The 14,239-nt window shown below is 45.3% G+C and overlaps 2 protein-coding genes and 1 non-coding gene across 3 annotated transcripts; all 3 read left to right on the plus strand.

Annotated features, from left to right (window-relative positions):
* Positions 1 to 1,626: 1,626 nt before the first annotated feature.
* On the plus strand, positions 1,627 to 2,562 carry LOC119943766 (olfactory receptor 4D9-like). Its single transcript, XM_038764927.1, has one exon. The coding sequence runs from the start codon at positions 1,627 to 1,629 to the stop codon at positions 2,560 to 2,562; it is 936 nt and encodes a 311-aa protein (XP_038620855.1).
* Positions 2,563 to 3,636: 1,074 nt separating this feature from the next.
* On the plus strand, positions 3,637 to 3,709 carry TRNAF-GAA. Its single transcript has one exon. It is a non-coding gene; the product is annotated as a tRNA-Phe (tRNA).
* Positions 3,710 to 7,941: 4,232 nt separating this feature from the next.
* On the plus strand, positions 7,942 to 8,877 carry LOC119943759 (olfactory receptor 4D9-like). The gene has a single exon (XM_038764920.1). The coding sequence runs from the start codon at positions 7,942 to 7,944 to the stop codon at positions 8,875 to 8,877; it is 936 nt and encodes a 311-aa protein (XP_038620848.1).
* The last annotated feature ends 5,362 nt before the right edge of the window (positions 8,878 to 14,239 follow it).

The following is a 14,239-nucleotide window of genomic DNA, read 5'->3' on the forward strand; positions in this document are numbered from 1 at the left end:
AGTATAGTGCTCTGCACACAGTAAGCGCTCAATAAATACAATTGAATGAATGAACGAATCAATACCTCTTCTCACCCTTGCTTGGACTTTGAGCCCAATGTGGGACCTGATTATTTTGTCTCTACCGTAGTGCTTAGTTCAGGGCTTGGCAGGGAATGTCCATTAATTCTGATGTATTGTACTCTCCCTAGGGCTTAGTACAGTGCTCTGTAGTTAGGAAGTACTCAATAAATACCACTGACTGATTGACTGACAGATTGGCACTTAGTAAGCACTTACCAAATACCACAGTTATCCTATTACAGACAGCTCATTTGGGCAGTGAGAATGATGGATGGGGATGAATCTGACCTGATTATCTTGTGTCTACCCCAGTGCTTGGAACATCATAAACTCTTAAAGAATGCCACGATGATAATTAGTATTCCAAGCCCGGTCTAGGCTGCTCTCTGGGATAGGGGACAGCATAAAAGAGGACTGAGAAGGGAAGGCCCTGGTCAGCAAGGCCCACCCACCCCACCACTGACCTGGTGGCCCCCAGCAAGCCTTTTTTGTGTCATCTGGCCCTGTGGGACAGACAGACCTACACAATAATCTTGGTAATTGGTAAGCTCTGTGTCAAGGACTGTATTAAGCTTTGGAGGTAGGTAGAAGAAAATCAAGACAATCAGTCATATTTATTGAGCACTTATTAGGTGCAGAGCACTATACTAAGCACTTGGGAGAATACAATGTAACAGAGTTGGTATACTTCCCTTTCCAGTGCATTCCCTGTCTCTCAGTGGGCTCACAGTCTGACTGGGTGGGAGAAAAGTTGTTCAATCCCCATTTTACAGATAAGGAAACTGAGGCACAGATAAATTAGATAATTTACCCAAGTTTACCCCGCAGACAGATGGCAGGGTGAGGATTAGGAACAAGATCCTCTGACTCCTGGGCCCTGGGTCATTCCATGAGGCTATGCTGTCCACTCACTTCTCTTCTCACCAACCCACATCACCCTGCAGAAGTAGGGTAGGGTATTGCCACCAATATCCAACACCCACCCCCTCACCGAGAGGGGATTTTAGTCAGAAAGTAATAATAATAATGATGATGGTATTAAATAAGCAATTACTACATGCCAAGCACTTTTCTAAGCTCTGGGGTAGATGCAAGGCTAACGTGATGGACACCGTCTCTCTCCCAAGTGGGGCTCACAGTCTCAGTCCCCATTTTAGAGATAAGATAACTGAGGCACAGAGAAGTGTAATGACTTGCCCAAGTTCACATAGCAGACAAGTGGGAGAGCCAGGATTAGAACACCCATGACCTTCTGACTCTCAGGCCAGAGCTCTAACTAATAGGCCACATTACTTTACTAAATTAATGATGGTATTTGTTAAGTGCTAATTATATGCCAGGCACTATACTAAGCACTGGGGTGGAAAAAAGTAAATTGAATTGGACAAAGGGGTGAGAAAAGGTTGGGCAGAAAAGGGTGGGCAAGGGGAAAGTTACCAAAGGACTTCCAATGACGACTAAAGAATTCCCAAACATATAGGAAGCCACTTTCCTTGTTACTGAGACTTCATCTGTAATTATCTCATTTGCTCTCCAGATGTTCTTGGAAGAGAAGGATGGAGGATGGAGTTAGGAAATCACACCAGGGTTTCAGAATTTATTTTCTGGGGACTGACCCACTCTCCGGAACTGAGCTTTATCTTATTTGTGCTTTTGTTTGTTTTGTATGTGATAACCGTGTTGACAAACTTCCTCATAATAGTCACAGTGACTTGGGAATCTCGTCTCCACCTGCCCATGTATTTCTTGCTCTGCAATCTATCCATCCTAGATATCTCCTTTTCCTGCATCACTATTCCCAAGGTCCTGGTGGATCTTCTTTCTAATAGAAAAGCCATCTCCTTCAATGGCTGCCTCACTCAGATATTTTTCTTCCATTTCCTTGGTGGGGCTGATACTTTTTCTCTCTCTGTCATGGCCTATGACAGATACGTGGCAATCTCGAAGCCCCTGCACTATGTAAACATCATGAGCAAGGGGACATGTTTTGGGTTGGTGGCTGCTTCCTGGGTGGGGGGATTTGTGCATTCCATGGTCCAAATTTTTCTGTTGCTGCCGTTACCTTTCTGTGGACCCAACGTCCTAGATGGTTTCTACTGCGATGTCCCCCAGATACTTAAACTTTCTTGCACCAGTGCCTTCACTACAGAGCTGTTGATGATCTCCAACAACGGTATGATCTCCTCCCTGTGGTTTGTCTTGCTCATTGGGTCCTACACAGTTATCTTGGCCATGCTGAGATCTCACTCTGGGGAAGGGAAAAAAAAAGCCATCGCCACCTGCACTTCCCACATGACAGTGGTCACTCTGCACTTTGTTCCAAGCATCTACGTCTACGCCCGGCCCTTCACCGCCCTGCCTACGGACACCGCAGTGTCTATCACCTTAGCCGGAATTGGCCCCGTCCTGAACCCCGTCATATATACCCTGAGGAACCACGAGATGATGCTGGCCATGAAGAGACTGAAGAAAAGAGTTACAAAATCAGGAAGGGAATGAAAATTACAATAAACTCGGGGAGAGTACTCAGAGTGGTTATCGGGTTTTCATTCAACTTTCCAAGAGGGACTTGGTGATGCGTGTCAACCTTGGAGGACAAGATTCAGAAACAGTCAGGGACATGGTGAGATGAGTCATCTTTGGAAGACAGATGCACAAACAGTCAGGGATTGGTGATATGCGTTAGTCTTGGGGGACAAGAGAGTCAGAAGCATTTAGAACCTGTGTCCTCCTACCACGGCTTTGATTTCCCTTGAGTGCCTGTTCTGAGACTGTAAACCAAACTCCCAAAATGGTGGAGTGAGTTTTGCCTCCAGATCCCGGGAGAATTGGTTTCTACTCACAGGACACTTTCCCCTTGAAGATCTCAGAGGGCCTCCCCTCCTAGTACTATAGCCTAGTCTTTACATCACACTGCCCTTCCACATATTTTACAACTGAGCAAAAGGAGATAGAATAAGAAACTCCGTGTCAGAAGGATTTTATTTCCCTGCAGGGATTTCTCCAACCAGAAACAATTTCTCCTTCATTTTATTTTTCACTGGTACAAGTGGAAGGAACAGCCTTTTCCTAATTCTAATCTTCTCTTAGATGCTGGTTTGGTGCGAGTGTGATGTCTTAACCAGTGGAGACATCTGTAAGGTGAGAGGAGACAGTAGAGCTCCTATCTCAGGATATGGAACCAAAGTCACTCCAATCCAGTGCAAGGGGGTGGGGTGTGAATCACCAGTGAAGGTTGAACTCTGAGTCTCATTTCCTGGGAACGGTTGAGGGTAGATGATGATGACGATGGCATTTGTTAAGTGCTTACTATGTGCAAAGCACTGTTCTAAGCGCTGGGGAGGATACAAGGTAATCAGGTTGTCCCACATGGGGCTCACAGTCTTCATCCACATTTTACAGATGTGGTAACTGAGGCACAAAGAAGTTAAGTGACTTGCCCAAAGTCAGACAGCTGACAATTGGCAGAGTCGGGATTTGAACCCATGACCTCTGACTTCCAAGCCCGTGCTCTTTCCATTGAGCCACACTGCTTCTCTACTATTCAGGGGGTAAATCACTGTTGGTAATTTGGCTGAAGTAGCTCAGTTGGGAGAGCATTAGACTGAAGATCTAAAGGTCCCTGATTTGATCCCAGGATTTAGCAGAGGGCTTTGCCTCACAAAAGTAGATTTTTTTTTTTTGGTGGTTAGGGTCGAGGGGAGATTTTTGTTTTTTGTTTTTTGTTTTGTTGCAAGGACCGGTGTGGAGCTCCTGAGGAGAGTGCCAGCTAGGACCAAACTCTGATCTTTAATGGCATCCAAACCATCAGCATTCAAACCATTTGGGACCTCAGCATCATTTTTTAAACTCTTCATTATAACCCCACTCACCCAGAGCCCCGACGGTTGGGAAACCCCTAAACTAGGGTTGGTGAGGTTCTGGAGGGAGGGCCACCTGATCCATCCCCCTCTGCCACTCTCAGAGAGGATGAACCTTGACCCGCAGAGCGAGACACAGGGAGCAGGAATGTGGGGTTACTGGTGTGGGGCATTGGGAAGAATGGGAGAAAGAGGTGGAGGGAGAGGGAAGAGGTGGAGAAAGTTGGAATGGTGTTGGTGGTGGCAGGGTGGAAGTAGAGGGGGAGGTTTGGATTCCAAGAATAATGAACTGTTGTTTTTCTGGTTTGAAATTCTTTGATTCTGGCCTGTTTGAACTGAGGGCTGGGAGTCTTGAGTATATAGAATTTTAACTGAGACATTTCTACTGCTGATATTCATTAGTAGACATTGACTGAGTGCAGAGAATCCACTAGATGTGTAAAATACTTCATAATGAATCTAGGAATCAATCCATCAGTGGTGTATATGGAGCACTTTCTGTGTGCAGAGCACTGTACTAAGAACTTGAGAGAGTACAATATGACAATACAACAGACTTCAGGCAGATTCAGAAGCAGCAGGTGGCTTCTCCCTGACTCATATCTCCAGTAAGGAGATAATAAAAATAATGATAGTAATAATGGTATTTGTTAAGAGCCAACTATGTGCAAGGCACTGTACTAAACTCTGAGGTAGATACAAGCAAATTGGGTTGGATACCGTCCCTGCCCAGCACTTAGAACAGTGCTTTGCACATAGTAAGCGCTTAACAAATGCCATTATTATTATTATTATTATTATTATTTGAGGAGATAATAAAAACAATAATAATGGTATTTGTTAAGAGCCAATTATGTGCAAGGCACTATACTAAGCTCTGAGGTAGATACAAGCAAATCAGGTTGGACACAATCCCTGTCCCATGTAGGCCTCACAGTCTCAACCCCCATTTTACAGATGAGGTAACTGAGGCACAATCAATCAATCAATCAATCGTATTTATTGAGCTCTTACTGTGTGCAGAGCACTGTACTAAGCGCTTGGGAAGTACAAGTTGGCAACATAAGTAAACAGAGCAACATAAGTGGCACAGAGAAATAAAGTGACTCACCCAAGGTCACACAGCAGACAAGTGGCAAAGCCGGGCTTAGAACCCATGTCCTTCTGCTTCCCAGGTCCATGTTCCATCCATTACCTCAATGCTGCTTATGAGATGGAAAAGCTCAGGGAGTGAACCGTGAGGAGTCCTCCAGAATAGCGTTGAGTGACTATCCGGGGTGGGGCCGAGAATCCGCTGACTGTCCAGGCTGTTCTTCCTCACTCCTCAGTGGCTGGACTGTCATTCCCTGGTTGGAGTTGGCTGGCCCTGACAGGGCTGAGGAGACCTGATCTCAGAGCACTTTCTGAGAAAGCCCATAGAAAGGTATTGCCTGGATTATCATCATCATCATCAATCGTATTTATTGAGCGCTTTCTGTGTGCAGAGCACTGTACTAAGCGCTTGGGAAGTACAAGTTGGCAACATATAGAGACAGTCCCTACCCAACAGTGGGCTCACAGTCTAAAAAGGGGAGAAAGAGAACAAAACCAAACATACTAACAAAATAAAATAAATGGAATAGATATGTACAAGTAAAATAAATAAATAAATAGAGTAATAAATATGTACAAACATATATACATATATACAGGTGCTGTGGGGAAGGGAAGGAGGTAAGATGGGGGGATGGAGAGGGGGACGAGGGGGAGAGGAAGGAAGGGGCTCAATGTGGGAAGGCCTCCTGGAGTAGGTGAGCTCTCAGTAGGGTCTTGAAGGGAGGAAGAGAGCTAGCTTGGCAGATGGGCAGAGGGATGGTGGTATCTGTTAAGCACTTATTATTCATTTATTCAATCAATCGTATTTATTGAACACTTACTGTGTGCAGAGCACTGTACTAAGTGCTTGGGAAGTACAAGTTGGCAACATATAGAGATGGTCCCTACCCAAAACCGGCTCACAGTTATTATGTTCCAGGCACTGTACTAAACGCAGAGGTATACAATCTGCTTATACACAGTTCCAGTTTTACACTGGCTCACAGTCTGAAAGGGAAGGAAATCAGGTGTTGAACTCCCTTTTACAGATGAGAAACTGAGGCACAGAGATGTTAAATACCTTGCCCAAGATCACACAGGAGGCAGGGGACCGAGCCGGGATTAAAACCCACATCCTCTGAATCCCAGTCCCATGTTCTTCCCACTAAGCCACAGTACTTATCAATAATAATATTTCTATCTGCCAAGCACTAGCCCTCCAGTACCTCCAGATGACAGAAATCAAAACTGGAGCATCTCCGAAGTTGATTTTCAGACAGTCCACTTAGGGTATAAATTGGCATTGGAGATAGGAAGAAGTGAGGGTTTTACATTTGGGACTAAGGCTCAGGCTAGGGCTTGGATTAGGGTTAGAGTTAAAGTTTGGGTTGTGGATTAGGTAACACTACAGACTTGACAATACCACTGGTTCAGGATTTAGTAACTCTCGAATACTCAACTTTAGAAAACGGAGGCCAGGTCTCACAGCACCCCTAGCTCAGAAGGAGGTGGGGGACGTCCTAATTAATTAATGGTCAAGCACTTACTCTGTGCTAAGCACTGTACTAAGAGCTGGGGTAGATACAAGATAATCAGGCTGAACACAGTCCCTGTCCCACTTGAGGCTCACAATCCAAGGAGGGTGTATGATTTAAACCCCAGTTTTAAACAAGGAAACTAAGGCACAGAGAAGTAAAGTAACTTGCCCAAACTCACTCAGTAGGAAAGGGAAAGAGAGGGATTAGAACCCAGGTCCTCTGATTTTCAGGTCCTTGCTCTTTCAACTAGGCCACACCACTTCTCATTCTAATTGGGGAATAAACCCGGAAATGATCCTCTTTCTGATGCTTCCTTTTTTCTGTTCCTCTCTGCTAGACTTCATTCTTCTCACACTTTCTCTCCCTTCCCCTTTTCCTACAGCTCTTTGTATCTGGATGGGCTGAGAATTAGAAGTTCTGGACATTTACTCAACTGCTGCAGGAACTCTCTTGAGGTTTTTGAAACAAGAGGCCTCATTGAAGGAGCAGAGTGGCCTATTGGAAAGAGCACTGGCTTGGAAGTCAAAGGATCTGGGTTCTAATTCTTGCACCACAACATACCTGCTATGTCTCCTTGGGCAAGTCATTTAACTTATCTGCACCTTAGTTTTCTCATCTGTAAAATGGAGATTCAAACCCTCTTTTCCCCACTAGAAAAGAGCCCCATATGGGACCTGATTATCTTGTCTCTTACCATACAAGGCTGACTCCTTCAGCCCCACACAATAATCATGGCATTTAGTAAGCTCTGTGTCGAGCTCTGTACTAAGCACCGGGGGTATATACACAAGATAATCAGGTCAATTGTTCAATTATATTTCTTGAGCACTTCCTATGCGCAGAGCATACGGACTCTCTGAAGTGTACTGTACTAAGCACTTGGGAGAGTACAATTTAACAAAGTTGTTATACTTCCCTGACCAGTGAAGTCCCCGTGTCTCACTGGGCTCACAGTCTAAGTGGGTGGGAGAACAGGTGTTCGATCCCCATTTTCAGATAAGGGAACTGAGGCACAGAGTAGTTGGATGACATGCCCAAGGACACCCAGCAGGCAGCTGGCAGAACGGGAATTAGAACCCAGGTCCTCTGTCTCCTGGGCCATGGGTCTTTCCACTGGATCACCCTGTCCACACACTTCTCTTCTCCCAAACCCCATCACCCTGATGAGGCAGGGTAAGGCATTGTCACCAACAACTCACTTCCACAGCGTGACTGAGAAGGGACTTTAGCCAGAAAGTGTGAGGAAAAGTTCTGTTGAAATGGGATGGCTAGGGGAACGTTACCAAAGGATTTCTGAGGACGGCTAAAGAATTTCCAAACATAATAGGCACTTTCCTTGTTACCGAGACCTGGTCTACATTCATCTCATTTCCTTTCCAGGCATTCTTGGAACAAGAGGATGGAGAATGGATCTAGGAAATCACAGCAGGGTTTCAGAATTTTTGTTCCGGGGACTGACCCAGTCTCGGGAACTGAGCTTCATCTTATTTGTGCTTTTGTTCGTTTTGTTTGTGATAAATGTGTTGGCAAACCTCCTCATCATTGTCACCGTGACTTGGGAGTCTCGTCTCCACCTGCCCATGTACTTCTTGCTCCGTAATCTGTCCATCCTAGATATCTCCCTTTCCTGCATCACTATTCCCAAGGTCCTGGTGGATCTTCTTTCCAAGAGAAAAGCCATCTCCTTCAACGGTTGCTTCACTCAGTTATTTTTCCTCCACTTTCTTGGTGGGGCTGATATTTTTTCTCTCTCTGTGATGGCATATGATCGATACATAGCAATCTCGAAGCCCCTACACTATGTAACCATCATGAGCAAGGGAATGTGTTTTGGGTTGGTGGCTGCTTCCTGGGTGGGGGGATTTGTGCATTCCGTGGTCCAAATTTTTCTGTTGCTGCCATTACCCTTCTGTGGACCCAATGTCCTAGATGGTTTCTTCTGTGATGTCCCCCAGATACTTAAACTTTCCTGCACCAGTGCCTTCACTACAGAGTTGTTGATGATCTCCAACAATGGTATGATCTCCTCTCTGTGGTTTGTCTTGCTCATTGGGTCCTACACAGTGATCTTGGTCATGCTGAGATCTCACTCTGGGGAAGGGAAAAAAAAAGCCATCGCCACCTGCACTTCCCACATGACAGTGGTCACTCTGCACTTTGTTCCATGCATCTACATCTATGCCCGGCCCTTCACAGCCCTGCCTATGGACACGGCAGTGTCTATCATCTTAACTGGAATTATCCCTGTCCTGAATCCCATCATATACACCTTGAGGAACCATGAGATGATGCAGGCTATGAAGAGACTGAAGAAAAGAGTTTCACATTTTGAAAGGGAATGAAAATCAACATAAATGGCTTCTTTCCTGATCCTTCTTGACCTCTCAACTGCCTTTTTTACTGTTGACCATTCTCTCCTTCTACATCCCAGCCTGCACCCTCCGCTCCTCTGCCGCTAACCTCCTCGACCCCCGGGCCACGTCCTTCCCCCGGCCCGGAATTCCCTCCCACCACGCATCTGCCAAGCTAGCTCTCTTCCTCCCTTCAAAGCCCTACTGAGAGCTAACCTCCTCCAGGAGGCCTTCCCAGACTGAGCCTTCTTTTTCCTCTCCTCCTCCCCATCCCCCCCACCCTACCTCCTTCCCCTCCCCGCAGCACTTGTATATATTTGTACAGATTTATTACTCCATTCGTTATACTTGCACATATTTATTATTCTATTTATTTTGTTAATGATGTGTATATAGCTATAATTCTATTTGCTCTGATGATTTTGACACCTGTCTATATGTTTTGTTTTGTTGTCTGTCTCCCCCTTCTAGACTGTGAGCCCGCTGTTGCATAGGGACCATCTCTATATGTTGCTGACTTGTACTTCCCAAGTGCTTAGTAAAATGGTCTGCAAACAGTAAGCACTCAATAAATAATAATAATAATAATAATAATAATAATAATAATAATAATAATAATAATAATAATGGCATTTATTAAGCGCTTACTATGTGCAGAGCACTGTTCTAAGCGCTGGATAATAATAATGATGGCATTTATTAAGCGCTTACTGTGTGCAAAGCACTGTTCTAAGCACTGGGGAGGTTACAAGTTGATCAGGTTGTCCCACGGGGGGCTCACAGTCTTCACCCCCATTTTACAGATGAGGGAACTGAGGCACAGAGAAGTGAAGTGACTGGCCCAAAGTCACACAGCTGACCAGTGGCGGAGCCGGGATTTGAACCCGTGACCTCTGACTCCAAAGCCCGGGCTCTTTCCACTGAGCCACGCTGCTTCTCTACGATTGATCGAATAAATGAATGAATCCCCTTCTCCTGGAAACATTATCGAACCCTGGCTTCGTGGACACTGGCATCTTGTGGTTCTCTTCCTAGTGATCTGGCTGCTCGTTCTTGGTCCTGTTTGAGGGCTCATTCATTCATTCAATTGTATTTATTGAGTGTTTACTATGTGCAGAGCATTGTACTAAGTGCTTGGAAGGTGCAATGCCTCCTCTGCTCCCCACCCCCTCACTGCTGGTGTCCTTAATGGTTCAGTTCTGTGTCCCCTTCTGTTCTCTATTTATTCCCACTTCCTTGGGGAATACACGGCTTCAACTACCACTTCTTTTGGGATGCTACCCAAATCTACATCTCCAGCCCTATCTCTCTTCTTCTCCTCAGTCTTGCATTTCCTCCTGCCTTCAAGACATCTCTACTTGAATGTCCTCATGCCTCGTCTGACTTAACGTGCCCAAAACAGTACTTCTTACCTTCCCACCAAAATCCTGTCCTCTCCTTGACTCTCCCATCACTGTAGATGACACCACCATCCTTTCTGTCTCACAAGCCTGTAACCTTGACATCCTCCTTAACTCTTCTTTCATTCAACCCACATATTCAATCCATCACTAATCCTGTCAGTCCAACCTTCACAACATAGCTAAAATCTGCCCTTTTCCTCCCCTTCCAAACTGCTACCATGTTAATACAATCCCTCATCCTGTACTGCAAGGATAACTGCATCAGCCTCCTTGCTGACCTCCCTGCTTCCTGTCTTCCCCCACTCCAATCCATAATTCACACTGCTGTCTTTATCATTTTCCTAAAAAAAGGCTTAAGGCCATGTTTACCCTATCCTCAAGAACCTCCAGTGGTTACCCACCCACCTCCTCATCATATAGAAAGTCCTCACTATTGGCTTTAAAGCAGTCAATCACCTTGCCCTCTCTTACCACACCCCACTACTCTCCTACTCCAATCCAGCCCACATATTTTGTTCCTCTAGTGCTAACCCTCTCACTGTACTTCAGTCTCTTCTATCTTGCCACTGTCCAGCCTCTGGCCTGGAATGCCCTCCGTCCTCATATCCGAAAATTACTCTCTCCCATATCAAATCCTTATTGAAGGCACATTTCCTCCAAGAGGCCATCCGTGACTAAACCCTCCTTTCCTCTTCTCCCACTCCCTTCTGCTGCCCTTTATGTGCTCCATTTATTCGTGGCTCAGTGGAGAGAGCACGGGCTTTGGAATCAGAGGTCATGGGTTCAAATCCTGGCTCCGCCAATTGTCAGCTGTGTGACTTTGGGCAAGTCACTTAACTTCTCTGTGCCTCAGTTACCTCATCTGTAAAATGAGGATTAAGACTATGAGCCCCCCGTGGGACAACCCGATCACCTTGTAACCTCCCCAGTGCTTAGAACAGTGCTTTGCACATAGTTAGCGCTTAATAAATGCCATTATTGTTATTATTATTATTATTTTTATTATTATTATTATCTCCCCACCAGCCCCACAGCATTTATATATAGGTATCTGTAATTAATTTATTTATATTAATATCTGTCTCCCCCTGTAGACTGTAAGCTCAATGTGGGCAAGGAATGTGTCTGCTATATCTTTATATTGTACTCTCCCAAGCACACAGTACAGTGCACTGCACACGGTAAGGGCTGAATAAATATGATTGACTAACTGACTGAAATGAATCAAGGAAGGCTTCCTCAAGGAGATATGCTCTCAGAAGGGCTTTGAAGATGGGGAGAGCAGTGGCTTGGTAGGCAACGAGATTAAGAGAGGGGGTCTGACTGAAAGGGAACTGAAAATGGTTACACTACTTTCCAAAAGGGACTTGGTGATACAGGTCAGCCTTGGAGGACAAGAGACTCAGAAGCAGTTTGAACCTTCTCCTACCATGGCTTTAATTTCCCTTCAGTTTCTGTTGTGACACTGCAAAGCAAACTCCCAAAATGGTGGAGGGAGTTTTGCATCCAGAACCCAGGAGAATTCTTTTCTTCTCACAGGGCACTTTTCACATGAAGATCTCAGAGGGACTCCCCACCTACTGCTAGAGCCTAATCCTTAAATCACCCTGCCCTTCCACATTTTCTACAGCCAAGCCCGGAGGAGATAAAAGATTAAGAACCTCACTGTCAGAAGGAATCTATTTCTCTGCGGAGATTCCTCCAAATAGGAACAATTTGTCCTTCATTTTATTTTTCACTGATACATGTGGAAGGAGCAACCGTCCACTCACCCTAATTGTCTTCTAGATGCTAGTTTGGTGCAAGGGTGATGTCTTAATCAATGGAGTAATCTGCAAGGTGAGAGGAGAACAGTAGAGCTACTATCTCAGGACATGGAACCAAAGCTGCTGCAGTCCAGTGCAAGAGTGGGTATGTGTCTCACCAATGAAGGCTGACTCATTGATGGTTGACAATCGATGATGCCATCTATTCAGGGGGTGAATCAGTATTGGTAATTCAGGTGAAATAGCTAAGTTGAGAGAATGTTAGACTGAAAATCTCAAGGTCCCTGGTTTGATCCCAGATTTCTGCAGAGGGTTTGGCATCACGAAAGTGGATTTTTTGGGTGGGGGTGAGGTCAGGGTGGAGATTTTCTTTGGTTATGTTTTGTTGCAAGGATGAGTACAATGCTCCTGAGGAGAGTACCAGTAAGGTTAAACTCCATTCTTTGATGGCATTCAAACCATTTGGGAACTCAACATCATTTTTTAAATTCTTCATTATAGTTCCTCCCACCCAGGACCTAACTTCACTGTGAGAATTTAACTTCTCTGTGCCTTGGTTTCCTCATCTTCCTCATCGTAGTCACAATGACTTGGGAATCTTGTCTCAATCTGCCCATGTATTTTTTGCTCCTCAATCCATTCATCCTAGATATCTCCTTTTCCTAAATAAACTAAGATTGGTGAGGACATGGAGAGAAGACAACATAATCCAGCCCCCAACCCCATCCAAGAGGATGAACCTCATTCTGAGTGGCCACGGGAATGCAGGGTGCAAAGAGTGGGAACACAAAGTCGCGGGTGAGGATTTTACAGTTCAGGCTGAGGCTTGGGTTAGAGTTTGGGTTAAGGTTAGAGATAGGGTTTGGATTAGGGTTTAGGTAATAATAGTAATGATGATATTTGTTAAGTGCTTACTACGTGCCAAGCATTGTTCTAAGTGCTGGGGTAGATACAAGGTTAGCAGGTTGTCCCACGTGGGGCTCACAGTCTTATTCCCCATTTTACAGATGAGGTAACTGAGGCAAAGAGAAAATAAGTGACTTGTCCAAAGTCACACAGCTGACAAGTGGCAGAGCTGGGATTTGAACCCATGACCTCTGACTCTCAAGCCCAGGCTCTTTCCACTAAGGCTTGCCGGGGGGCCACCAGGGCATTGGTGGGGTGGGTGCGGACCAGGGCCTTCACTTCTCAGGCCCCTTTTATGCTGTCCCCTGTCTCGCCTAGGCCAGGCTTGGAATACTAATTATCATTGTGGTATTCATTAAGAGCTTCCAATATTCCAAGCACTGGGTAGATAAAAGGAGTCAGGTCAGACTCCTTCCTAACCATCATTCTCACTGCCCAAGTGAGCTGTCTGCAATAGGATAATTATAATATTTGGTAAGCGCTTACTATGTGCCAATCTGTCAGTCAGTCAGTGGTATTTGGGTCAGAATCTATTAACTCTTGAATGCTCAAATTTAAAAACGGGAAACCAGGTCCCAGAGCATCCCTAGCTCAGAAAGATGTAGGGGACATCCTAATTAATTAATTATTGATCAAGCCCTTATTCTGTGCCATGCACTATACTAAACACTGAGGTAGATACAACATAATTAAGCTGGACACCATCCCTGTCCCACATGGACCTCAAAATCGAAGTAGGAAGGGGTATAATTTAATCCCCAGTTTACAGATGAGGAAACCAAGGCGCAGAAACATAAAGTGACTTCCACAAAGTCACTCAGTAGGCAAGAGAGAGAAGGGGATTAGAACCCAGGTCCTCTGACTTTCAGTCCTGTACTCCTTCAACTAGGCCATGCCACTTTTCATTCTAATTGGGGAATAAACCTGGAAATGATCCTCTCTCTGATGCCTCCTTGCTCCTGTTCCTCTCTGCTATGCTCCCTTCTGATCTCACTTTCCCTCCCCTCCCCTCATCCCTACAGCTCTTTGTATCTGGATGGGCTGAGAATTAGGAGTTCCGGACACTTACCCAACCGCTGCAGAGACTCACTTGAGGTTTTTGAAACAGGAGGCCTCATCACAGGAGCAGTGTGGCCTACTGGAAAGAGCATGGCCCTGGGCGTCAGAGGATCTGGGTTCTAATTCCTGCTCCACCACATACCTGCTGTGTCTCCTTGGGCAAGTCACTTAGCTTCTCTGTGCCTTAGTTTCCTCATCTGTAGAATGGAAATTCGATAC

The sequence above is a fragment of the Tachyglossus aculeatus genome, chromosome 22 (genome assembly GCF_015852505.1).
Source record: "Tachyglossus aculeatus isolate mTacAcu1 chromosome 22, mTacAcu1.pri, whole genome shotgun sequence".
In the NCBI taxonomy this organism is placed as follows: Eukaryota; Metazoa; Chordata; class Mammalia; order Monotremata; family Tachyglossidae; genus Tachyglossus; species Tachyglossus aculeatus.